Raw genomic sequence first — 25,126 nt, forward strand, 5'->3', positions numbered from 1 at the left:
AAAGTTGCACTATATATTATGGTACTATAAATTTATGTATTACATAAAAAAAAAAAAAAAATTACAAAATAACATAAATAAAAGATCAGCACAAAATAAAAACAAAAATGCAAATAACCCTTGGATTTTGCATTAACTATTACATGGTAATTGGATGGGCTGCATGGGTAATAGTTTGGCCCGCAGGGATATTATGGGTCAGAGGAAATTATTTTTGAAGAAATTATATAAGGGCAAATTACAGAAATCACATACTTTTAAGACAAAATTACAATCTATCCCTTAAAAGTTTATAATTACAGAAATCCCTCAAATGGATACAATTATATAAGCGCTGATACATTAATCTGATGCGCGAGATACATTAATCGTTAAGTAAGATACATTACATTTTATACATGATACACTAATCTGATGCGCGAGATACAATAATATAAGTGTTGATACATTAATCTATGCGCGAGATACACTAATTTGATGGCGAAAATGAGGGATTTTAGAGATTTGTAAAACTTAAAGGGGATAATGGTAATAAGTAAACTAAAAGGTCGGATTTCTGTAATTTTTCCATTATATAATTAGATATACTTCACAATCATATATACTATTATATATATTCTAAAAATATTATATACCTTACTAATAATTAAAAGCTTCATATCATATATTGAGGAATATACACCTAGATACATGTATTTTTATTACCAAACTAAAATAAGGAAGGAGGAGAACGAGATTTGTTATGTATCTCACTCGAATCACACCGAAGCGAGATGTATGTCTTTGGTGTGTTCGCGTGTATCTGGGATACATGATATTGTAGGAGAGTGACAAGTGAGATTTGTTATGCATCACATATACATGCGACTCCACATGTATTTAGAACAAATTACACCTAATTTTGACCTTATATATCCCGAGATACATGTATTCGAATGTATCTGGACGCACCAAAATTCGATAAGATTCATAATATTGTATCTAGATAATTAACTCTTAAACTAGTGAGATTTATATAAGTTCCCTTTATTTTTTCGTAACACCAAATTGTAAAACTACTTTTATGATAATAAAGTCACTAAATCCATTATTTGTTACACTTAAGTCACAGTCATAATCTATCTATTCAATCTGTCGATCAATGAAATCAAATTTCTTTTTATATTATCTAAGTTGAGTTTGTTGCATAGCTCTTATTTGTGGTGCATAATTTCCTGAAATGTAGGTAGTGGATGGATTTCGGGGATTTATCCAAAAAAAACTCTCGTTAAACTATTTCTACATATTGTGCTTAAAAAAAGAAAAAAAAAACCTAAATATATACACAACTTATTTTTATCATATTCTCAAAAAAATCTTACAATTTAAAAAAATTACAAAAATTCCCGCTCTCTCCTATTTTCGAATACACCACTTTAAGCGATATCGATGTATCAGTCAGATACATCACTTTACGCAATGTATCAAGATATTGAGAGATGTATTGAAAACTAAGACACAATGTATCGAGACTTTGAAGGGTGTATCCAAAATCAAGACGTTTTGAAATATTTCAAGATTCACTAGGGCCACTTATGTAATTTGAAAAAGAGTAGAGCTAAGACGTAATTAGCTCTTAACATTGTGGGATTTGTGTGAAATTCCCAAAAAAGAATTCTCTAGGGCCACTTATGCTTGTATCTTTTTTGAGGTAATTGTGTAATTTAATTTTTATTAAGATATTGTATTATGATTTTTAGAAAATATATAATTTAATTTACTATAAAATAATAATTTTATATCAAACATACAAATATTTCTAGTATTTTTAAAAATTTATGAATATAAATCATATTTCATAATTTATTTTAAGAAAACAAATTATATTTCTTAAAAGGTAAATCCATGTTAAAACTTTATCTAAAATTGACTTGCCAAAAATATTTGGATATTTATGACCTAACGCTATCTAATTAACATCTTAATTTTTAGAGAAAAATATTGAAAACACTCTGAACTTGGCGCAAATAATTAGTTTTGTTCTTGAACTATTGATAACCTTAAAAACACCTTAGAACACTCGATCTGTCACATAATCGGGCTTTAAATTCAGTTAGTCAAGTAAAGAGGATATTTTTAAAACTATCAATAGCTTGAGTTTGAAACTAATAATTCGCGTCAAATTTAAAAATGTTCTCAATAGTTTTCTCTAGATTTTATTATTTGTCTTAATAAATCTGAAATGAGCTAAATCAACACTTAATTTAAGATAAAATGAGCTAAATCGACACTTATTTTGGGATCGGAAATAATAGAAAAGTGGAAAACAAACAAAATATCTGCGTTCGTCTTTTTCCCTCAGTTCTCACTTTTTTTTTCTTCTGTTTTTCATTTTCACAAACAGTTGATGTACACAAAAATACAGTCCAGCTACAGCCACTGAGCGAGCGTGTGTTGACTGAATTTCAATGGCGGATCGAGTGAGAAGAGTGATGAGCGAAGGTGTATTAACTTATGCATACATACTTCTCTATATTTCGTTATCTAGTGGTCAGATCTTCTTCAACAAGGTACGTGAAAAAGCATTAAAATTGGTTCTCGTCTTCATTTGTTTCAATTGTCCTTAGCTTGAATCGAGTGAAGAATTTTAGTAGCTTAGTTGGTTGGCTACCTGAACTTACATCTTGTCGATGAGGGTTCGATTCTCTACTTTGTAATTACCTAGATACAAAAAAGATAAGGGGATTGAAACATTAAATTGATGTGTTCATTTGTTTTAAATGGTCCTTAGCTTGGATATAGAGAGAAAGAGAGATGAGTGTGGCAATATGTTGACTGTTCTTGCAAAAATATTTCAAACTAAGATAAATCATCTAATGTTGAATGGATAAGGGGATTGAGAGGAATCTTAGTAGCTCGGTTGGTTGGTTACCTGGACTTTCACTGTTGAGCCCTTTCCCTACACCTAATTTAAGAAAATGAAAAAAAATAGAAAGATAAGGGGATTGAAACAGCCTATCTGAATTAGTTTGAGATCGAATTGTTGATTGATTGATTAAATTGGGTTGCTTTAAGGATGTCTAGTTAACATTGGGTTTGGTATTTCAGAGAGTGACAAATGGTGGTAGCTAGAAACTGAGAATGTAAGTGAGAATTTTGATATACTAGTTGTTAACTGAAGTTAAAGCCTCTAGGGCGGTATCTACGTTCATGGGGAAGGGGCATTTTAGCTTGTCTATAGATTGAAATATACATAAATTTCTCCATTTCCTTGTGTTAAGTTTCTCACATTGGTTAGGTATTGTGCAATTTTCACCTCGTAAGCTATCTTTTGGGTTGAGTTAGGGCCAATGCATATCTCTTTTCATGGTATCAGAGCCAGACTCTATTCCATGTTATTGTGTGTCACAATGTTGTGCTCCATTTATGTTGTTCACGCTCCAATTAGTAAACCTGGGAGTGCAAAGGGGTGTTAAGTGTTCCACATTGGTTGAGATGTGGGTTAGGTATTGCACATTTTTCACCTCATAAGCTAGCTTTTGGGTTGGCTCATTCCCTATAATTGTGTGTCTCAATGTTGGGTTCCCTGTTGTGTTGTTCACGCTCCAATTAGTAAACCTGGGAGTGCGAAGGGGTGTTAAGTGTCCCATATTGGTTGAGGGATGAGTTGTTTGTCTCGTTATATGGTATTAGGCAATCCTCACTTCATAAGCTATTGAGTTAGGTCAAAAGTCCATTTTTATGACCCTGTTATGGTGGGTATTTGTAAATTCCAGGATTTAGTAAATGAGATCATTCTTACACATGAAGCATATACATTTTTTTTCAAAAAAATCTTTTTTATAGTGTTCTGTCTAGTTAGGTTGTCGCACCTTGACTGTTTCACCGGATACTTGTAACCTTCCACCATTACATGTATGAGTTAAAATGTTCACCAAAATTTAGGGCATTAATCCGATGGTAGGAAATCCCTCAACTCTTTTTGAATTTTCTGATATTCGAAGTATAGTTTCCCATGAGCTTCATTAGCTGCTAGACCACATTGGTGCGACATGAAGCACAAAGTTAGATTTCAATATCCAATTTATTCTTTATAGACATAGTGCGAGTGCAATGATTTAGAACCTCACTTTTCTTTCCTTTCTTTTCCTTCAACAACTTTGGGTTCATGTTACTCAAATGGAGATTGTGGAAGTCAAGTACTGTCCTATAATTTGTGATTTGATTAGTTTGAGTACTCTATTTGAAGTGATGGGGGTGATTTATTAGAAGGATTTTTAAAACACTCAAGGATAAGGATTTTTAGCATTGATCAATGGTCAGCTTTTATTAGAAGATGCTCGAGGTGCACCAATGTGTACAAATAGGTTCTTAATCAAAGGAATATATTTCCGAGGTAATCATGTAAGGAACCATTGTCTGGTTCAATATATTTTATTTTTTCTTCTTTGCATATCTAAGATCCAAAGTCCTTATTTGGTCATATGCATAACATAGGATAGTTCATGAATATTTAAAGTCTGTTATGGTCTGTTTGGATGGAGACACCTTGGTTTTTGGGGACTTCACAGACATCTACTCGAGTTTCTTTTGAAGTAAATCTCTAGAAGAGCTCAATCTTCTGCAGTTTTGAGTTTTTGCTCAATTCGCCTCTAGTTTGAGTTTATGGTTTCAAATCCAAATTTTTTCTTAATAAAACCAAATGTGTGTAAACAATTTGGGCTTATGATTTGTATACCAATATGGCCAAATCCCTCAATTAAAATGAGAGCTCTGTCTCCAATTTCAATTTGGTTAAAAATTTATTGGATATTTAAATACATTTTTCATTGGAAATTATTAAGGTGCAGATGTTATGTTCCCTTTTCTTTTCCTTTCCAAAATTTTGTTCTGCAGAAGGCTACGATGGGGTAAATTTGTTAAAGTTACGCATATGGTATGCTACTATCAATCTTGATCAGATAATTTCCTTAAACCTGATCAATCGTGTAATAAGTATGCTCCTCCACATTGTCAAGAGAAATCTGTATGTCCTATGCTTTGGCTGATACCTTGATACTTTGCTTTTCCCCCTTTCAATGAAATGAAAATGAGATAAAGATGCATCATTGTTGGCTTTTATCTTGCTTGATTTCTTTGGACTACACTTATCAGTTGTTGCTTTAAGATAGTTCACGTGTCTGACATTTCTCTGCTCCTTCGTATGTGCAATATTTTGTTCATTGCAGTGGGTTTTGTCATCAAAAGAAATAAACTTCCCGTATCCTCTTGCGCTGACACTACTTCACATGGTCTTCTCCTCAGTACTATGTTTTGTGCTTACCAAAGTTCTCAAGGTAAGAATTTTTCTCCTTTTTACCGACTGTTTGGGCAACTAGTGGTGCTAATTTAGGCATTTCTTTGCAGATAATGAAGGTTGAGGAAGGAATGACTCTAGACATGTGAGTGCATGTGAAAAAAATGTCATGTTAAATGTTTACGATAGCAAGTTTTATATCCAAGAATTCTATTAGTCCGTCTATTCCAATTTATGTGGTATCATTACTATTTTGAGAGAGCTTCTTCTTTGACCATGTTCTCTTCAAGAATTGGGATTACATTATGACTTCTAGTACTTTTTATGTAGTTTCTTAAATTATATTTCCAAAATCTTGAAGAACTATTTCCGAATTCACACTGAAAATAAAGTACTTTGACTACTCTGAACCTTGCCACATTAAGTGGAATGGAGCCTGGAGGTAGTATCTTTTATGACTTTTCTTCAGTAAAGAAAGCTCATTTAGCTAGATTTTGTCTACCAAAATCTATGTAAATCTCTGCCTTTTGCCATCTCATTGCTTTGCCTCTTTCGGTGCAATTCATTTCTCTTCTCCTGGTTGGCCTGGCCCGCCCTAGAAGTTGGATAAGCCAAGACGTGAGTGTTTATCTGTTCAGTACATCACATCTTCCCTGGCTTATTGGTTAGAGATGTTCACTTTCTTTGAAGAATTATGCTATGCATTGCACAAGTTACATATATACCTCTCAATTCTCATTAAAACTATATTTTTATTATCATTCCTAGAAGGATGAAAAGGAATTTATTGTCTCAACACGTTGCTCCATTAAGTGACAGAGCGCCACATTGTTTCAATCCTCATCCTTCTAATTATGCTAATTCAGACATCGAATTTGTCATAAAATGGATTAGTTTGGATAACTTACTATAGTGAGTTAAACTGCATAGTTATCAATAACAAAACATGTATGAACAAGATAAAGGAAAAAATTAGCATCAACCTTTCTTCCTCACCTTTTAGTATAAACTAGAAACTTACCTGAAGTTGCTGATTCTCTCAATTTTATCACATCTTTTGCATTTGTGCTCAAAATCCTTACAACAGAAGTAGGCAATACTATGTTCCTGTACTACTTTTTCCTTCTCAACTCTTGTCCATTTGACTTTTTTGAAGACTAATTAAGATTTCAATAAGCAGATACATTAGCTCGGTCATCCCAATTGGCGCTATGTTTGCTATGACGCTTTGGCTTGGGAACACAGCTTACCTTTATATTTCTGTTTCGTTTGCTCAGATGTTGAAAGCAATCAGTAAGTATTTCTGCTATTGAGTTGTCTTATATTCTGTAGTTCATAGATGTTAGAGGTATGTAAAACTTCAGTACAGTTTTAGGCTGATAGATGAAGTGTCAGAGGATGTTTCATGCCTGATATTTAGACTATAGATGTTGGGCTGGTGAACGGCCTGCTCAACTACTCTATACTCTTTGTTCATTTGTGTCAGGATATGATTTCATATTTTTAGGTCTCATCTGCAGTGCCAGTAGCTGTCTTCATCCTTGGAGTTGCAGCTGGACTCGAAATGATGAGCTGCAGGATGCTTCTCATAATGTCTGTAATCAGTTTTGGCGTTCTAGTAGCTTCTTATGGAGAAATAAACATTAACTGGGTTGGTGTCATCTACCAAATGGGAGGTGTTGTTGGAGAAGCTTTAAGGCTCATATTTATGGAGATTCTGGTAAAACGGAAGGGCCTCAAGCTAAACCCCGTATCTGTCATGTACTATGTTAGCCCATGCAGGCAAGTATATTTATTGTCTGAATGTGGGATGTTTTTCGAATTTTGTTATTATGTTATGCTTTAACATTATAAAAAGACAATGTAATGGAACTCTCTTGTTACACAATGCAGCGCTCTTTGCCTTTTAGTTCCATGGATCTTTTTGGAGAAACCAAAGATGGACGAACAACTAACATGGACCTTTCACCCTCTTGTTCTAACTCTAAATTGTATATGTACCTTTGCCTTGAATCTCTCTGTTTTCTTGGTGATCTCACATACAAGTGCCCTAACAATTCGTGTTGCTGGAGTTGTCAAAGACTGGGTGGTTGTACTGCTATCTGCACTACTTTTTGCTGATACGAAGCTGACACTTATCAATCTTTGTGGTTATGCTATTGGTAATTTTCTGACAATCTTATCTGATGCCAAGAAACATTTTACTTTTAACTATTTAACTAATTTCCAGCCATTTTCCTTGCATTCATTCTACATCATTGAGATGTGCTGCTTTGCAAAATATTCATCATCTATTTCTTCCTTTGGCTCATTTTCTGTGCCCGGTAACTGGATTATCCCGTTGCTTTGTCTCTATTGATTTGTGTAATTGAACCAATGCTGCCTCTAGTCCTCGGGGAACATCTTTCTATATTTTATCGCAACTGCTTTAATTTGTCCAGTGTTGGCATTTTGTGGGAGTGATATAATCGTAACTACTACATTAGAGCTAACCTGTGACTGATACAACTGATGGTTATAGACCTCAGTAATGACATTATTGTTCTTGGTGAATACATTGAGAGGACTAATAATTAATAAACACTACCAAGAGCTTCATGTTAGACTTGGAGAAATCCTAATCTTTTCTCGTACTGCATATATGATGATAAATATAAATATTGATGGTACTATTTTGTGACCGCATAGTAATATAGAAAAGATGTTTTCTGCAGCTATTGCAGGTGTAGCTGCATATAACAGCCACAAGCTAAAGAAGGAAGCTACCCGAGTAAGCTCAGACGAGTCTCAAGCTACTTCATCTATACCTTTAGTATCATCTTCAACGTCCAATGCGTAGATCTATCTGAAGAGCAGTCTTGCAGTCTATTCTGAGGTCTTGCAATTAAAGGAGCAGAAAATTCTGCAAATTCCAGTATGTCTTTTTTTTCCGGGCAAGGAGGGGTTGGTTCATTCTGAAAATTGATGCATTATTGAATACTGCAACACATTTGCTGCTTTAGAAGAAGATAAAGTTAAACATGGTGATATTCTCTGGTTATATCTGCTGCTTTTGAATTCGAGACATTGGAGCACAAGAAAGGGAAACAGCTATAATGATGTATGATATAGAGGATCCCTTATATTCTTTTTACGCGTAAAGGTTGGGACACTGACATTCTTTTGGTTCGACATAGACATCGATGATTGCTGACTGTTGATATGTTAAAACAGATTCCAGATTTATTAGAGTGTATAGCTGTTGGTGGAATTTAGTTGTTCTTGAGACAATTTTCTTTTGTAAGGTTGAGTTTTTCTTGCTTTAAATCAAGAGTTATCACTTCATTCACCACATAATTTTTTCTCCTTATTTGAGCCGAAGATCTTTCGTAAAGAATCTGTCAACCTTGGAAGGGGTAAATGTCTGTCATCTGTGTACACACCACTCTCTCCAGACCGCACTTGTGGAATTACACCAAGTATGTTGTTGTAGATACTCAAAGTTGTATTGCATCCAATCTCATGTTGTGGTAGATACTCAAAGTTGTATTGCATCCAATCTTATTTTTACAAGTATGATAGAAGTTTAGTCTTTTAAGCAAGTTATCTTGATGATTATTTGGTTTTATACTTAAACTTAAGTTGCCTAACATGATAATCTTTTAAGTCAAATCGATAACTGATAAGTCTAACCGACAACATTCAAAATCCAGCAGAACGGAATGATAAGTAGTCCTAGTTCACATATTAAAACATGATATCAGAATAGACAAAAGTTCTGAAATCCTCCAAATTGATTCATCTACACTATTCCATAATGCTTTCTAATTTGCAAAGCAAAGTCATAAACCTTAAGAGGTTCAACAACATATTTGGAGACACTTACCCTTTTTATGCATCTTTTCATCCATGCAATAATCTTTTTCAGCTAGTGCTACCCTAACTCTCATGCCATACATGCTAGGCCAAAAGTCCAATAAAATCACCTCTTCATTTGCCATTGTTTGATCAAGAAAACTCATAAATTAACAAAAGTTTCGACTAATCGAAAAAAATTTCTATCTTGTGATATAAATATATTGTTAAGTGCTGGATTCTTGTATTTTAGCTTATGTATTCAAGTGATTGTGCCGTAAGACCTTGTTCCTTTCTACTTGACGTTCTTTATTTTCCTCGATTTTTACATAAAGGTAGCTTGCTTACTCTGCGTTACGTGCTGAATTCTTGTATTTCAGTTTATGTATTGACAGTACATCGTGATCATGTTATAACGTGTTAAATTGTACTGATAGTATAAAGATTCTTTACGTAATCGGTGTATAGTATTTATAAGGACGTTATTTTCAGTCAAGACAAGTAAAGTGACAAGAGGATGTATTTGATTAAATTATTTTGTAATTGTAGGCCTGTTTGCCTAGATTGATGAAACCAAGATTTTCAGAATTTTGTCTGGGCTAGGCTAGGGAATACAAGAGAAAAGAAGATAGAACATTTTTTCAATGTGCGATAACATATTTGAACTTTTTTTAACTAGTTTAATTTTGGTGATAGTTTTGCTTGTGATATGAATATATTGTTGCTGGATTCTTGTATATATTTTAGCTTATGTATTCAAGTGATTGTGCCGTAAGACCTTGTTCCTTTCTACTTGACGTTCTTTATTTTCCTCGGTTTTTACATAAAGGTAGCTTGCTTACTCCGCGTTACATGCTGAATTCTTGTATTTTAGCTTATGTATTAACTAAAATCAGTCTGTTAGATAGCGACTAGCAGATCAGGTCGTGCGATATTTAAAAGAGTTGTAAGTTTTATGCATTGGCAATATATATGTTATTTTTCGTATTATCAAGTAAAATGAGTGTGATCATGTTATAACGTGTTGAATTATACTGATAGTGTAAAGATTCTTTACGTTATCGGTGTATAGTATTTATAAGGATGTCATTTTCAGTCAAGACAAGTAAAGAGACAGAGGATGTATCTGATTAAATTATTTTGCAATTGTAGGCCAGTTTGCCTAGATTGATGAAGCAAAATATTCTCATAGTTTTGTCTTGGCTAGGCAAAGGAATACAAGAGTTGTGGATACCTTTTAATTTTATTGAATGTCCCAACTTTGTGGTGCTCTTGTTGGTTTATATTGGACTAAGACGAGCTTAAATGGAGCAGATTAATATAGTCGATCCTAACTTGCTTCGGATTGAGGTGTAGTTGTTATTTGGTGTTATTGTAGAGATAGAACATTAACACTTAGCCCATATCACAATCTATCACGTTTTTACCTTATTTTTTTAAAAAAATTGTCTTATATTTATTATTTAACAATCCTATTTTATCATTTTCTCTACTTTTTTTATAGTAGTTTTACTCTGTTACCCTACTTTTTATTTAATAGGTTTATCCTTCAAATGTGATATTATGTAGCGACAAAAAATAATACAATCTATCCAGTATTCATTAAAACAATATACAACAATACAATATAATACATTATGAAACATTGCGTAACAGCCATCCACACAGAGAGGTAATTGAAGGGCCAGGATGAGCATAGTACTTTACAAGTACCAAACACAAGCATCTTGCTTCTGATTTTCACTTAACACTCTTTGAATGTGTTGTAAAAGTTTATGCTTTTTTTAAAAAGAAACTCTAATTCTCCAAATGATGAACTAACATTGTAAACATCATAAGAAAAAAACTTGCAAGTTAAAAGATGGTTTTGTTGAAGAGGATTTCTGATGATATGGAAGAGATTGAAAACAAGAAGATTGGCCTCCGTCGAGGTCTTTTAACGTTGATGTTAGAGTGGAAATGTTTCGAACAACACTTGGATTTAACCGGAACAAGGTTGAAAGAATGCTTCAATGAACTCGAATCCAGAGAGAAGCATCTGTGTTCTATTCAAGAATCAATAGGTGAAAGCTTAAAGGAACTTGAGTTAGTTAGAGAATCACTTAACGCGAAACGTGTTGAAGTTGAGGATAAAGAAAGACAGATTTCAGAATATATTGAGGACTTGAAAATGAGAGAGGAGAAAGAGATGTCGATTCGTGGTATGCTTGAGGTATTTGAGAATGTGATCGAAGGAAGGCTTAAGGAGATTGATATGAAAGAGAACAAATTTTACGAGCTAGCTAATGAGCTCGATTCCAAGGAAGAAAGATTGAAGACACGAGAGAATGAAATGAAAGTGCGAGAGGAAGAACTTGATTCTGCTATGTTGTTCAATAAAATGCAGCTGGATTCTACGAGTCAGTTGAGTACACGAGGATGTGATTCGAGGAAAATAAGCTGGAAAAGAGAGAGGACAATGTTGGTGGAGTTTAACAACCCATTCAAAAGGCCAAAGGCAGGAAAATCTTTGGAATATAGCATGGCTGTTGATACAAGCAATGCTGAATTGGCGATAATTTGTTCTGATATGATTGTTCGTGATGACTCTGAACCAGAATCGGAGACAGATCATAAAGGTATCACACAAGTATGTGACTGTCCTCGTGCTAAATTTCACGACTTTGATAAGGGGAAAAACATAGAAGGTTTTGACGTTGATCAAATTTGGGCGTGTTATGATGATTTAGATGGTATGCCTAGACTCTACGCGCGAATTGAAAAGGTTTTTACTCCCAAATTTAAGTTACAAATGGTCTGGTTAGAGGCTAATGCAGAAGAAGATCATTTCACAAATCATGAGTTACAGGTTAGTTGTGGTAGATTTAGACTCGGAAGCTCACTAGACGTCTCAGAACACCTTATATTCTCTCATCAAGTGAAATGTGAAAGAGATGATCATGGTTATTATCTGATATATCCTACGAAAGGTGAGACTTGGGCTGTTTGGAGCTCTGAACTACTAGAAAACCATCAACGACAGCTTAAGTATGAGATCGTAGAGGTACTTTCTGATTTCGTTGATGATGTTGGTATAAGTGTTAGTTATCTGGATAAAGTCAGTGGATTCATCAGCATTTTTGAAAGGAGACGTCGTGGAAATGACTCATTTCTGATACCAGCAAATGAATTACACAGATTTTCTCATAAAGTTCCCTCCTTTAAGTTGACAGAAACGATAAACGAGTCTTTTGAACTTGATCCTGCTTCACTACCTGATCTGTCAGATAATGCAAGGTACAACGACATGTTTATGGTCGGGAATGATGTCTCTAGATCAACCTGAAGAGTCTTAGGCAAGAAACTTCCTTTCATCTCGATCATTTGAAGTTAAAAAATACGATAACAGGAATTACGATTAGGAAGAACAACAACATCTGTTTATATTATTCATATCTTGATGTCCAAGAAGAAGCAACAGCAGAACTACACAGACAATACTGACACTCCACAAGCCAACGCTTGGCGATTGTCTTCATTCCTTCAACTCTGAAACTATTTTTCGACAAGGCAGAACTAAGTGCCTTTCGTGTATTATGAAGCAAATGAAACATGTTTAATCTAATCCAGATTTCTTTCTATATTCAATTACTACCTCATAGATCTTATGAGAGTCAGGTAGAGATTTCGAGACACTCTCCCTCTTCATGCATCTCTTGCCCCAAGCAGCAATCTTCGGGCACTCAGCCTCTATGCTGAAGTTACAAATGGTCTCGTACGTATAAAACCAGCTGTAGAATCCAATCAGGGCGATATCCACGAAACCAAAACTTTCCCCTCCGAAGTAAGGCTTATCTCCCAGTGCAGCTTCCTCTAGTAACTTGAGTGGATCGATGAGGTCCTTCTTACCTTCCGCAAACTCTTCTCTTTTGACTGTCCATACTCTTTTCCCGAAATCATACAACTGCAATTTCAAGATTTCCTATATAAAAATCTCGTCTTTTTTTTGTGATCATGTAAAACAATATCAATGAACTACAACGTCTGCTATATGAATCGTCTATATATACTGTGTCTTATTCAGAATCCGTTTAATTCTAATGCCATTAGACAAATCAACAACAACAACAACATAACCAGTACTGTAGAGAGACTGTTTCTGATAGACCCTCGCCTCAAGGAAAAACAATCCAAAGCAGAACAGAAAAAGAAGTAATGAAAGTCAAACCATAACAAGACATTCTGAACAATAACTACAACAAAATAATGCGATAATCAAACTACAAGAAACAACAAATATACTATGTTTTATTCAGAATCCGTTTCATCTAATGCCATAAGAGACAACAACAACATACCCGGAGTAGTCCCACAAAGTGAGATCTCGGAAGACCTTACCCCTACCTTTAGAGGTTGAGAGGTTGTTTCCGATAGACCTAGTTCAAAGTAGTTCCAAAAAAAAAAACATAACAAGGCATTTATGAATAGTAACTACAACAAAATAATATGATAATCAAAGTACAAGAAACAACAAACAGCAACAAAATTTAACCAAAGGACAAGAAACTACAGGAGCAATACTACGACTACTAATTTTAAGATCTACCATATCAGTATATCTAGACCCTCGACTCAAGGAAAAACAATCCAAAACAGAACAGAAAAAGTCAAAGCATCACAAGACATTCTGAACAGTAACTACAACAAATAATACAATAATCAGTAACAGAAATCAAAAGAGAAGAAACTACAGGAGCAATACTACGACTACTAGAACAACCTTATCAGTATAGCTAGCCCAAAACCTGGCTTGTGATCTCTCATAAGGATCAGAAGGTAACAGAGGAGCTTTATCCTTCCATACCTCATCGATATACTCAACAACAACGAAAGATTCACAAACAGGTTTTCCATTGTGAATCAAAACTGGGATCTTCTTGTGTATTGGATTCATCTTCAGTAAAAGAGGACTTTTAGAGCTAAACAAGTCTTCTTCCTTGTACTCGTATTCGATTGCCTTTTCAGCTAATGCAACCCTGACCCTCATGCCAAACATGCTAGGCCAGAAATCCAGTAGAATCACCTCATCATTCTCCATTACTATACTATAAGAAAAACTCAAATTGTGTTAACAAGTATAAGAAATAGTTACACAATTGTTTTGCTTGTATGTATTAACTTGTTTTATAGTCAAAATCATGACATGTGAGACAACACAACATCTAAAGTTTCAATATAGGTGGGCTTAATTTTCAAATAAGATACCATTAACTTAATCTAAAGTGGTTAACAATTATAATTAGAAATGACTTACTTTTTTGTTAAATGTCATTGTCATCACCAACAAAGTTGTTGTGGTGGAGTGATAAATACTCCTTCATCCTTAACCGAAAGGTCTTTGGTTCGAGTCTTTTGGGATATGGAGTCGCCTTCGTTAGCGTTAGGGAGTTTAGATTTAGTCAGACTCCGATATGGATTTAAATATGGAGTCGCCTTTGTTAGGGAACATTTTACCCCCAATGTGAGATTTATATGGATTTGAGTACAGAGTCGCTGTTGTTAGGGAGCGTTTTACCCCCAATGTGGGATTTTCTAACACGATTTCAGATATGGATTTGGATTTGGATACGGAATCGCCTTTGTTAAGGAGTGGTTTACCTCCAATGTGAGATTTTCCTATGCGAGTTCACATTTAGTCAGAGTCCAACCACTAGTGGGACAACTGCTATTGAGACGTTTATTTTTACAGATTTTGGATTTATTTTAAGTCCATGTGTTGATTAGAGATGACTTACTTTTTTGTTAAATGTCATTGTCATCACCAACAACGTTGTTGTGGTGGAGTGGTAAATACTCCTTCATCCTTAATCAAAAGGTCTTTGGTTTGAGTCTTTTGGGATATGGAGTCGCCTTCGTTAGCGTTAGGGAGTTCAGATTTAGTCAGACTCCGATATGGATTTGGATATGGAGTCGCCTTTGTTAGGGAGCATTTTACCCCTAATGTGAGATTTATATGGATTTGAGTACGGAGTCGCTTTTGTTAGGGAGCATTTTACCCTTAATGTGGGATTTTTCAACGCGAATTCAGATATGAATTTGGATATGGAGTCGTTTTTATTAGGGAACGGTTTATCCCATTGTGGAATTTTCCATGCGAGTTCACATTTAGTCAGAGTCCAACCACTAGTTGGACAACTGCTATTGAGACGTTTATTTTTACAGATTTTGGATTTATTTTAAGTCCATGTGTTGATTTTTGTATGGAAACTTACACAAATATGCCATATTAAAAAATATTTATCGCAATAACATTTTTTTCATTGAATATTTATAATACAATTTTAATAGAACATTTTATATTGCATATATAATTAACTTTTAATACATACAACAAATTTATTATAGTATTACTATAAATGCTAATAGATAAAAAAAATATCACTAAAATCAATAATTATTTATTAAAAATACTCACCTAGGTATTTTTTTTTTCATTTTGTATTATGGGAAAAAATAGAGAAACATCAAAGCCAAAGTTGAAAAGCCCAGGGGCAATAAGTACTGGAGCGTGAACAATATAATATAGGGTCACAAATAGAATATTACTGTGAAATTTATTGTGTATTGGAAAAAAGGGCCGCAGAAAAGTCCAACTAAAAAACATTATAAAAGAAGATTCCACAAATCTAAATCTTTTTATTTAATTGTTGTATCTATCTGTCCTAAAATATTTATATTTAATTTATTCACTTTATAATCCAAATGACATGTGGATCAAATGCAATTTGTCTAATTCAATGTATGTTACATCAACTGATGGAGAGAACATATTCAGATTAAAATTGATTCCAGATATGTGTGTCGGATTCTTTAAAAATAGTTTATTTTTAGAGTTTTAATATGGTTGCAACGAGGGTCCGAGCAACACAGCTTAGTGAATTGTTACACTATTAATACACTGATAGGGTAAAAAAATCTTTATGCTATTAATACAATTTAATTAATCCGTCATAATAAAATCACTCATTTTATTTGACAGTATAAAAATAACATATAGAATTTCAATGCACAAAACTTGGAACTCTTTTAAAATATTGCATGACCTGATCATCTTCTAGTTGTTGAAATTACAAAAATACTACACTTACCGCTGAATAAGCAAGCTACCTTATACAAACATCAAAAAAAATAAAAAACGTCAAAGTAGAAATGAACTAGACACAATCAATATATTTGATTTCTCTTAATACATATGATGAAATACTAGAATTCATCACTTAACGATAGATTCATATATATGATTATGGTCTAATCTCCTAGATTATTTTTTATTGATTAGTTGAAACTCATTTTTTGATAAGAATAATGACTTTTCTTGATAGAAATGGCAAAAATAAAGAGGCGATATATCATTGGACTTTGGTATAGCATGCATGTATGTATGGAATGAGACATAAAAAGTCAGTACATTATTTCCCTTGCAGAGTTGTCAAAATGGGCCAGCCTATTCCAAGCTTCATGATTTAATGAATTTAATGGACCAGAACAAATCGACCTCTCATTTAAAAGGATAGTTAGCCTAACTCAACCCTAAAAGGGCCAAAAGGGAAAGGGCTAACCCTTCATGTTTTTATTAATATTATTTCTTAATGGCCAAACACATACACAACCCCTCAAACTTGCCCTCATTTTTTATTTTGGCACTCCAACTTAGTCTTGTTCCATTTTAACTCTTAAACTCCATTTTTTCTGTACCATTTAAACACTAATACTAATTTTTATGATTTTTTTTATTTATGTTCTTCAATTGCAATTTTTTATTTTAAAAAAATAGACGTGTGTCTGCTAATTTTCGTAAAAAAATTAAACATTCGCGAACGAACATAAAAATTTTCAAACAATAATATTATTTTTTGAGATTTCTCTGTATCTTTGCATGAAAGTAAATTGACGAAAGTTCTTTGATTTACTTTTTTAAACATTCAATTAAATTAAATAACACTACTTATTTATTATTTCTTATCATCTAGGCTATCTAAATTTAACGCAAATACTCACTTTTTATTTTTAATATAAATCAATACGAATAAAAAAACTCATCTTCAATATGAGTAAAAAAGACTTTTGTTCATTGTTAATAACACTACTAAAAAATGTTAAAACTGGACTGACTTTAATTTGTTAGATTGTCGGTGATTTTTAAGAAAGAAAACCAACACAATTTCGTCGGTTATTTTTCACATAAAAATACATAAAATTCTTAAAAAGAATTATTTTTTGTTAATTTTTATTTTTTTAAACTAAAATTAACTGACACATGTCGATTTAAAATAAGAAGTTGCAATTGAAGAATATATATAAAAATAAAGAAATCATAAAAATAGTATTTCGTGTTAAAATGGTACATAAAAAATGGAGTTTAAGGGTTAAAATAGAAGAAGGCTAAGTTGGAGTGCCAAAATAAAAAATGAGGACAAGTTAGAGAGGTTGTATATGTGTTTGGCCTTTCTTAATCTTTAAGGCTTTCTTAGTAACATAATTATCTCCTAATCATATTGTGCGACCTGATCATCTGCTGGTTGCTGAAAATACAAAAACATTGCACTTAGCACTGAGTAAGCAAGCTACCTTATGTAAACACCGAGGAAACAATAGTATGTCAAGTAGAAATGAACAAGGCACAGTAAGTATAGCTTTGCTTTCTTAATACATAAGCTGAAATACAAGAATTCAACACTTAACAATAGATTCATATACAAACATATATATGTTTATGGTCTAATCTCCTAGATTCTTTTTTATTGATTAGTTAAACTCCTTTAATTTGTTAATTAATGAGTTCTCTTGATCAAAGAAATGGCAAAAATAAAGAGGTGATATGTTGTCATTGGACTTTTGGTATAGCGTGGATGTATGAAATGAGACATATAAAGTCAGCACATTATTTCCTTGCAGAGTTGTCAAAATGGATCAGCCCAATCCAATCCTCACAGTTCAATGAATTTGATGAGCCAGAACAGACCGACCTCTCATTTAAAAGGATGATCAACCTAACTCAAACCTAAAAGGGCTAAGGGGCAAGGGCTAACCCTTCATATTTTTCTAATATTATTTCTTAATCTTTAAGATTTTTTTAGTAACATAATTATCTCCTAATGATATACATATTAGTAATAAGAGTATTACATAACAAAAGAGGACAACATTATCATTACATAACAAAAGAGAACAATATTATTATTATTAGTAGTAGTAAGTAATAACTAAGAGTATTACATTTCAATGACTATAATTTAGGAACAACTTACATTTGCCTCCAACATTAAAACACAATCCAAACTCTTGTATTTCCCAATGACAAACTTTTTTTCCCAAAGATGAACCACCATCACAATCTGACTGATCTCTATCATAGTTAAACACTTCAAATGTTCCATGTGTTTGATCACCAAGAAATTTAACGTTACAAGTGACAACATTATCACCTTTTACAATAATTGGAACGTCAACATTGTAAATAGAATTTAAATTGAAAGTATGATCACCAAGATCTTTTCCTCTCAAAGTACAATCTATGTCCACCGTATATTTAACTACTAGATTAAGAATAGAAATATTGTAATCTTCCAAGGTAAGTGAATTAACATGAAAAGATGAGAGTAGGAAGCATAGGATAAAGGCATGAGATAATTGGAAAGCCATGCTTGTTGTTGTTATTTTTTGTGTGTTATACTTTTTTTTGTGTTGATGTGACTCTAATTTATAGTTATTTTTAAAGACATCATTTTTTTGTTTAGTTAGTTTTATTCCATATTTGTAAATTTTAAGTCACCAAATTTTGAGATGTTTAGTTAGTTTTATTCCATATTTGTAAATTTTAAGTCACCAAATTTTGAGATATCTAGTTAGTTTTATTCCATATTTGTAATTTTTAAGTCACCAAATTTTGAGATGTTTAGTTAGTTTTATTCCATATTTGTAAATTTTAAGTCACCAAATTTTGAGATGTTCAAACAAACCAAATTTATTGGCTTTTGACTAGCTTGCTCACCATGATGGAAGAGTTTAATTAATTTTAATCCATAAAAAATTAAGTAACTAAATCTTGAAATCTTTAAAAAAAAAAAAAAAGAGTATATAATATAATGAAATAAACACTAGTACAAGCCATAAAATGAAAATAAGAAAATGGGCCAAAGTTCTTTTCAACTTATAAGAGGCCTAAACATGGGCCGATTTTTTAAGTATACAACTTAACAATTGTATTTACACCAACATAGCAATACTTTTTTTTCAATTATATAGCAATATTTTTTTTTCAAAAGTAGAATTTATTTTTTTTAAAAAAATTCCAAATCAGCCACGCTTATCCCGATTTCCATAAATTTCTCCAATAATTTTACCTTCCCTAAATTATTCAAATATGTTAAAAAAATAAATCGGAACAATAAAATAAATAATAAAAAGAAAAAGAAAAATTGGAAATTAAAGCATGACAACCCACAATTTATTTTTTAATTCCTTAATTTTCTCCCCCTCTTTTATTTACCTTCCATAAATATCTCTAATATAGTTATTGCTTCTCTCTCATAATTCTAATCAAAATCAGACTCTATACCTTCACTATTCTGAAAGTGTGTTCAATGGATTTTTTTCAGCACGACGGGAGATGGAATGAAACTGGTATTCACCATAATAATTGCTTCGATTATGGTTGTTTTAAAGTATATTTATTGGTTTTATTGATTTTTTTTATATAAATATATATATATATATATTGTTATAGCTTTATTGATTGGTATTTTTTGGATGGAATTTGTAAAACATAAACTATATTGTTCTCAATTGCTTTGCACCATACGTAGGTACTCGCCTATAGTTAAATTATTGGTTAATTAGTGGTTTATATATTGGTGTAGTCCATATATTTTGAATGCATATGTTTTTTAGTTAGTGACGTATATACACCAAAATATTATGGTGTATTTTTGTTGAATTTTTATGTTATTTATCGGGTTATTCTACTAGGCACTATTATTTATTTTGTATCTACCAAAAACAAAACACCAACAAATATAAAATAAGATTTTACAAAGTTTTGTTATATGACAGTGGTTAGTTTGTTTATTGGTATTGTTTGGTTAGTTTGTAGTTCAAATGATGATATATATATCAATTTGAAGTGTACACAAATTTTTAATCCTAATATACACCATAATAATTGTAAATACTAAAATTTATACCAATTTTGCATAGCATTTAAACCAGTAAATTAATTTTAGCATTCTTTATCATAAATTATACCACTATAATACACAAATATAAGTTGGATTGTTTTGAAGTATTTTATTGGTTTTATTGATTAAACGTTTTTATAAACATATATTGCTATAGTTTTATTGATTGGTGTTTTTTGGATGGGATCTTAAATATGGAGTGTAACAAGTATGTATTAGTTTTTTAATTATTATTTTTTTAGTTTGATTGCTAAAATATATAGTTCATTTTTTTTTATTGTTTTAAGTTTTTTTTTGTTGTTTTTCTTGCTTGATTTTTTGTGTAAATAGATATGTTAACTATGAAAAATATTGCTTGAATGAATGCTTCGTATATTGTTTGACACACAAATTTGAATTAATTTGATTATATAAAATGATTGAAAATTTTTGGGTTAAATTATGGTCTATATCTTGGTCTAGTTTATGTATTTCGTACTATATTGCACTATACACCAAAATTTAATCATAATGTACAATATTGTTCAAGATAGCAATGTTAAACTATCATGTGCACTTTTTTTTAAAATTAAGTTGAAAATGATAATTTCTTGGTTAGTTTGTGGTGTATATATTGGTGTACATCATATATTATATATTAGATTGAACAGTACACCAAAACATCACCATATTATACACCAAAACGTTACCATACTGTACACCAAAGCGTCACCATATTATATATCATTTCTAATTAATTTGTAATTTAAAAAATTATAAATAAGTGGTTGTATTATGATGTTATACATTCTTGTAGGTTAGTATGTGTCTAACTATTTATCGAAATGTATCGCAGGAATGTATGTGGATTTCAAGATTGAAGGAGTGATATATGACACAAACACCAAAAAGACGTTTACCAAATAGATACAATACTTTGTAATTAATTTTATTTTTTTATGAATGGAATTTTTACTAATACTAGTGATTTTTTCATATATATGTATTGGTATAATTATTTATTAATTCGATGATAAATATTGATAGATAGTTGATAATATTATGGTGTAAGGCAACATATAGTTGAAATATATAACAAATATTAATGTTATAATCATGAATTTTTACTTCATGTGCAATTTAATTATTTGTTGGTGTAAGTTATCCATTGTGATTAAAAATAATTGTACACCAAACTTAATCTACAATGTACATTATTTAATATATATTTTTAAAAAAAGTTAAAACTATTGAACGGTGCTATGGTTTATTATAGGAATAAAATTTGATTATATTTTGGTATAAGTTATTTATTATAATTACAAAAAAATGGTCAACGATATAATACAAATTCTATACCATTTAATATACTCACCCCCCACCCCACCCCTTTTTAACTAACATATATAAAATTGAAGAGAGAAGTAAAAAAAGATCTTCCCATAATAGTTGAAATGAAATTAAAGAGAGAGAAAATAAATTCAAAAGTAATTGTATGAAATTAATGAGAAACGTGTTTAAGGATAGAAATCATATTAATTAGATGATACATTTTTACTCCCTAAAAATTAGTGTCAAAATCTAAAAAGATAATTAGAAAAAACGTAATTGAAGAGAGAGAGAAAATTAGCATCAAATTCTAAAAAGATAATTAAAAAAAAAACGTAATTGAAGAGAGAGAGAGAAAAAATTAGCATCAAAATCTAAAACAGATAATTTAAGAAAAACGTAATTGAAGAGAGAGAAAAATATTTTTTACCATAGTAATTGTATCAAGTAAAAAAGAGAAAAAAAAATTTAAGTAAAAGAAATGTATGCAATTATAATTGTGTTGATAATCTAAATGGTAAAAGTAATAAATAATGAGTTCCATAAAATAAGCCACTAAGGCACAAAATAGGTATAAACACGTGTGAAGATATATATATTTAATAAGCTGTCATATGTATAATTAAAATGTTATTGTTATAAACAAAAAAAGTTTGAAACTGTTTAGGAGAGAGAATATTTGATAAATATTAATATCCTAATTATACTCCATATAAAAGGCACAAAATATTAATAGTATGAGAGAGAAAAATCTGTAAAACAAAATTAAATTAAATACAAAAATTAAATGTTTGTTATGTATGTAATTTAAAAACTTAGTTTGTAATTAAATATAAATATATTGATATTTTGTTAATAAAAGTCTTAAGGAGTATATTTTTGTAATTTTCACCCTAAACATTACCCTCTTGGGCTTTATAAGTTACCTATTGGGCAAGTCGGTCAAAATAGAGCAACTTTCACATATAACAAACATAAAAATCATATTTGTATGTTATAGCTATAGTTTGCATAATTGCTCTCCATAACAAATTTTATGTTTGCTATGAAGCTTTTGATTTGTATAATTCGCTAGATACATCCAATTTTATACAAATTGTTCAGTTTTGTATAAATTCATTTATACATTGTAATTTGTATAATAAGATCTGTATTTGTATAATTATAAGTGTATAGGACGAAAATATATGTATTTGTATTTGTATAAACATTTTTCTCTCGCTTTATACAAACACAAACACATTTTATACATTTGCATACCGAATAGGTAATTGTATACCGAAAATGACTAATTGTATATCGAACCAGATGACAAAAAAATGGGATGTTTGCTGTGAATTATAAATAAAATAAACTATAACTATAGCATTTAATTTGAATTAATAATTTGCTATTTCATATAATTTTCCCGTCAAAATAATACATTCGCTAATCAAAACATAAAAAAAAAAAAGGGGAAATTACATGGTTAAACAAACATATACTAGTTAATTAGTCATCATAGCTATAGTTTTAGTTAATTATCACTCGTGATCAACAATCAGTGATAATTATCGTGTTTCGATTTTGTATAATTCACACGTTTGTATAATTCGAATTTTGTATAACTTTTGTATAATAGTATTTGTATAACTGTTTAAAGTTCAGGTATTTGTGTTTGTATAAATTCGTTATTTCGAGTTTATACAAAACTAGCTCAATTATACAAACATACCCGCGAATTACACAAACTCACCAGCGAATTATACAAACCCGCAAATTATACAAATGAGAGATATTAAATTGTAGGTACAACCCGTAAATATGCAAACTATAGCTATAGAGCATAATTAAGATTATTATTGTGGCTATTTGAGAAAATTCCCCCAAAAATATACTATTCCGACATATCTTTCTCCTCCCCGGAGCTTCAAGTCATCAATGTATCCTAACAATTATTTTTCTTTGTGATCCTCGATTTGTCCGCTTAGTAATCCACCTTTTATGTATAACAATTTTAGTTAATACCTTCAACCAAATACGAAATAAATTTAATTTTCTCACGGTGTCACTTCTTGTGCCACTTGCTATGACATGTATTGTCATAATCAAATCTCATTGGCATTGTCACTAATGCTAAAAGGGAGGTTTGCCTCTTAAAGAGGTCAAGTCCACTTACCTTTTTCAAATGGAACACATAATACAATTAATGAAACATGAGCATATGCTTAATAAAGACGGAATCAGAATTTTAATTTTTATGAATTTTGAATTTTAGAGTAACGATTTCAAGTAACAATAGTTGAATTTTAAATATGATATTTATACATCTTTGATAAAATTTTAATGAAAATATATTATTTAAGTAAAAATTATTAAATTAAGTCGAATTTATATATGAACTTCTAGCTTCGCCACTATGTATCGGTCAATCACGTGCTAGAAGAATTATCATTCATTGCTTGTATAGTTAAAGCTCTTATATATGTGGAAACTAGCATTCGATCGAAAGCCAGCATATTCCAGTGCCTCCTAAATTTTCATGATCATTCCCTCAGTAGAGTCGTTATAACGACGTCGTTTGTTTAGATATTTATTTGATTGTTATAAGCAATTTTTATTTTATAGAAAATATATAAGATAATATAACAAAAAAAAATTAATTATAAAGGAACTTTGATTGTTATAATGAAAAAAGTATTATATAATGACTAATTGTTTGTTTGACCAAACTTGTAAAATCAACTTATTTTAAAAAAATATTTTTCAAAAAAGTACTTTTGTTGAGAAACAATTTTGTGTTTGACCAATCAATTTAAAACACATTTTTGAATAGCAATTAATGTTTTATAAAACAAATTATTTTTCAACAAAAGTATATACACAATTTATTTTTTAAGAAAAAACACTTTTCAAAATAATATATCAAAAGGAAAGGTCATTGTTGAGGAGATATATACAAGTAGAAAGATGTGGAGTCGTGACACTGCTGGTACTCATGAACAATATCCGTCTGTCTCAATTATATGATAATATTTAACAGAATACAAAGTAGATATTCAGACAAGTTGTAGATATTTGTGTGACAGAGATGTAAATATATATAATGAGTGTCAATAGCAGTGGAGTAGCCATATGGTTACAACGGGGTTCATCCGAATTCGGGCTCTTCAATAAAAAAAAATACATTATATATTTATTGTATTCAAGTCTAAATTATTCTTAATGTATATATGAGTTTTTTGATCATGTATTTACTTCTTTAAAGTTTTGAACGCTCAGTGAAAATCAGGACTCCCCTATTGATCAATAGTTTTACATAACATAATTAAAGTAAACTTGTGATTTTACTAAAATTTATTTAAATAGGAAAATAATGAATAAATCATAGTTTCATTTTTCAAGTAATTTTTTCTCTTATAGGAAACAGAAAATGGCTCTCAGCTAATTCAAAAGGCGATAAAAAAAAAATTTAAAAAAAGAGACAGAAAATGATATTAATATCGAAAGGTTT

The 25,126-nt window shown here is 31.1% G+C and overlaps 3 protein-coding genes across 3 annotated transcripts; 2 read left to right on the top strand and 1 right to left on the bottom strand.

The window, feature by feature from the left end:
* The first annotated feature begins 2,377 nt into the window (after nucleotides 1–2,377).
* Nucleotides 2,378–8,301, top strand: LOC125817579 (probable sugar phosphate/phosphate translocator At3g14410). The gene is made up of 7 exons (XM_049497123.1): nucleotides 2,378–2,549; nucleotides 5,208–5,315; nucleotides 5,386–5,420; nucleotides 6,456–6,568; nucleotides 6,796–7,057; nucleotides 7,169–7,437; nucleotides 7,990–8,301. The coding sequence occupies exons 1-7, from the start codon at nucleotides 2,448–2,450 to the stop codon at nucleotides 8,112–8,114; spliced, it is 1,014 nt and encodes a 337-aa protein (XP_049353080.1). The 5' UTR covers nucleotides 2,378–2,447; the 3' UTR covers nucleotides 8,115–8,301.
* A 2,669-nt stretch (nucleotides 8,302–10,970) lies between these two features.
* LOC125817728 (uncharacterized) lies at nucleotides 10,971–12,434 on the top strand. Its single transcript, XM_049497272.1, has one exon. The coding sequence runs from the start codon at nucleotides 10,971–10,973 to the stop codon at nucleotides 12,432–12,434; it is 1,464 nt and encodes a 487-aa protein (XP_049353229.1).
* A 79-nt stretch (nucleotides 12,435–12,513) lies between these two features.
* On the bottom strand, nucleotides 12,514–14,282 carry LOC125817382 (probable glutathione S-transferase). Its single transcript, XM_049496914.1, has 2 exons — nucleotides 13,869–14,282; nucleotides 12,514–13,052 (listed from the first exon to the last, which is right to left on the bottom strand). Exons 1-2 carry the CDS (start codon nucleotides 14,184–14,186, stop codon nucleotides 12,705–12,707), a joined length of 666 nt encoding a protein of 221 aa, XP_049352871.1. The 5' UTR covers nucleotides 14,187–14,282; the 3' UTR covers nucleotides 12,514–12,704.
* Nucleotides 14,283–25,126: the final 10,844 nt, after the last annotated feature.

The sequence above is a fragment of the Solanum verrucosum genome, unplaced genomic scaffold (assembly GCF_900185275.1).
Source record: "Solanum verrucosum unplaced genomic scaffold, falcon-dt-bn FXZP01000280.1, whole genome shotgun sequence".
Classification (NCBI taxonomy): Eukaryota; Viridiplantae; Streptophyta; class Magnoliopsida; order Solanales; family Solanaceae; genus Solanum; species Solanum verrucosum.

Coding starts and splice junctions, on each gene's coding strand:
- LOC125817579 (XM_049497123.1), top strand. CDS start 2,448: ATGGCGGATCGAGTGAGAAGAGTGATGAGCGAAGGTGTATTAACTTAT. Junction 2,550..5,207: donor GTCAGATCTTCTTCAACAAG/GTACGTGAAAAA, acceptor TGTTCATTGCAG/TGGGTTTTGTCATCAAAAGA. Junction 5,421..6,455: donor GAAGGAATGACTCTAGACAT/GTGAGTGCATGT, acceptor TTCAATAAGCAG/ATACATTAGCTCGGTCATCC.
- LOC125817728 (XM_049497272.1), top strand. CDS start 10,971: ATGGTTTTGTTGAAGAGGATTTCTGATGATATGGAAGAGATTGAAAAC.
- LOC125817382 (XM_049496914.1), bottom strand. CDS start 14,186: ATGGAGAATGATGAGGTGATTCTACTGGATTTCTGGCCTAGCATGTTT. Junction 13,053..13,868: donor GGGCTAGCTATACTGATAAG/GTTGTTCTAGTA, acceptor TTGAAATTGCAG/TTGTATGATTTCGGGAAAAG.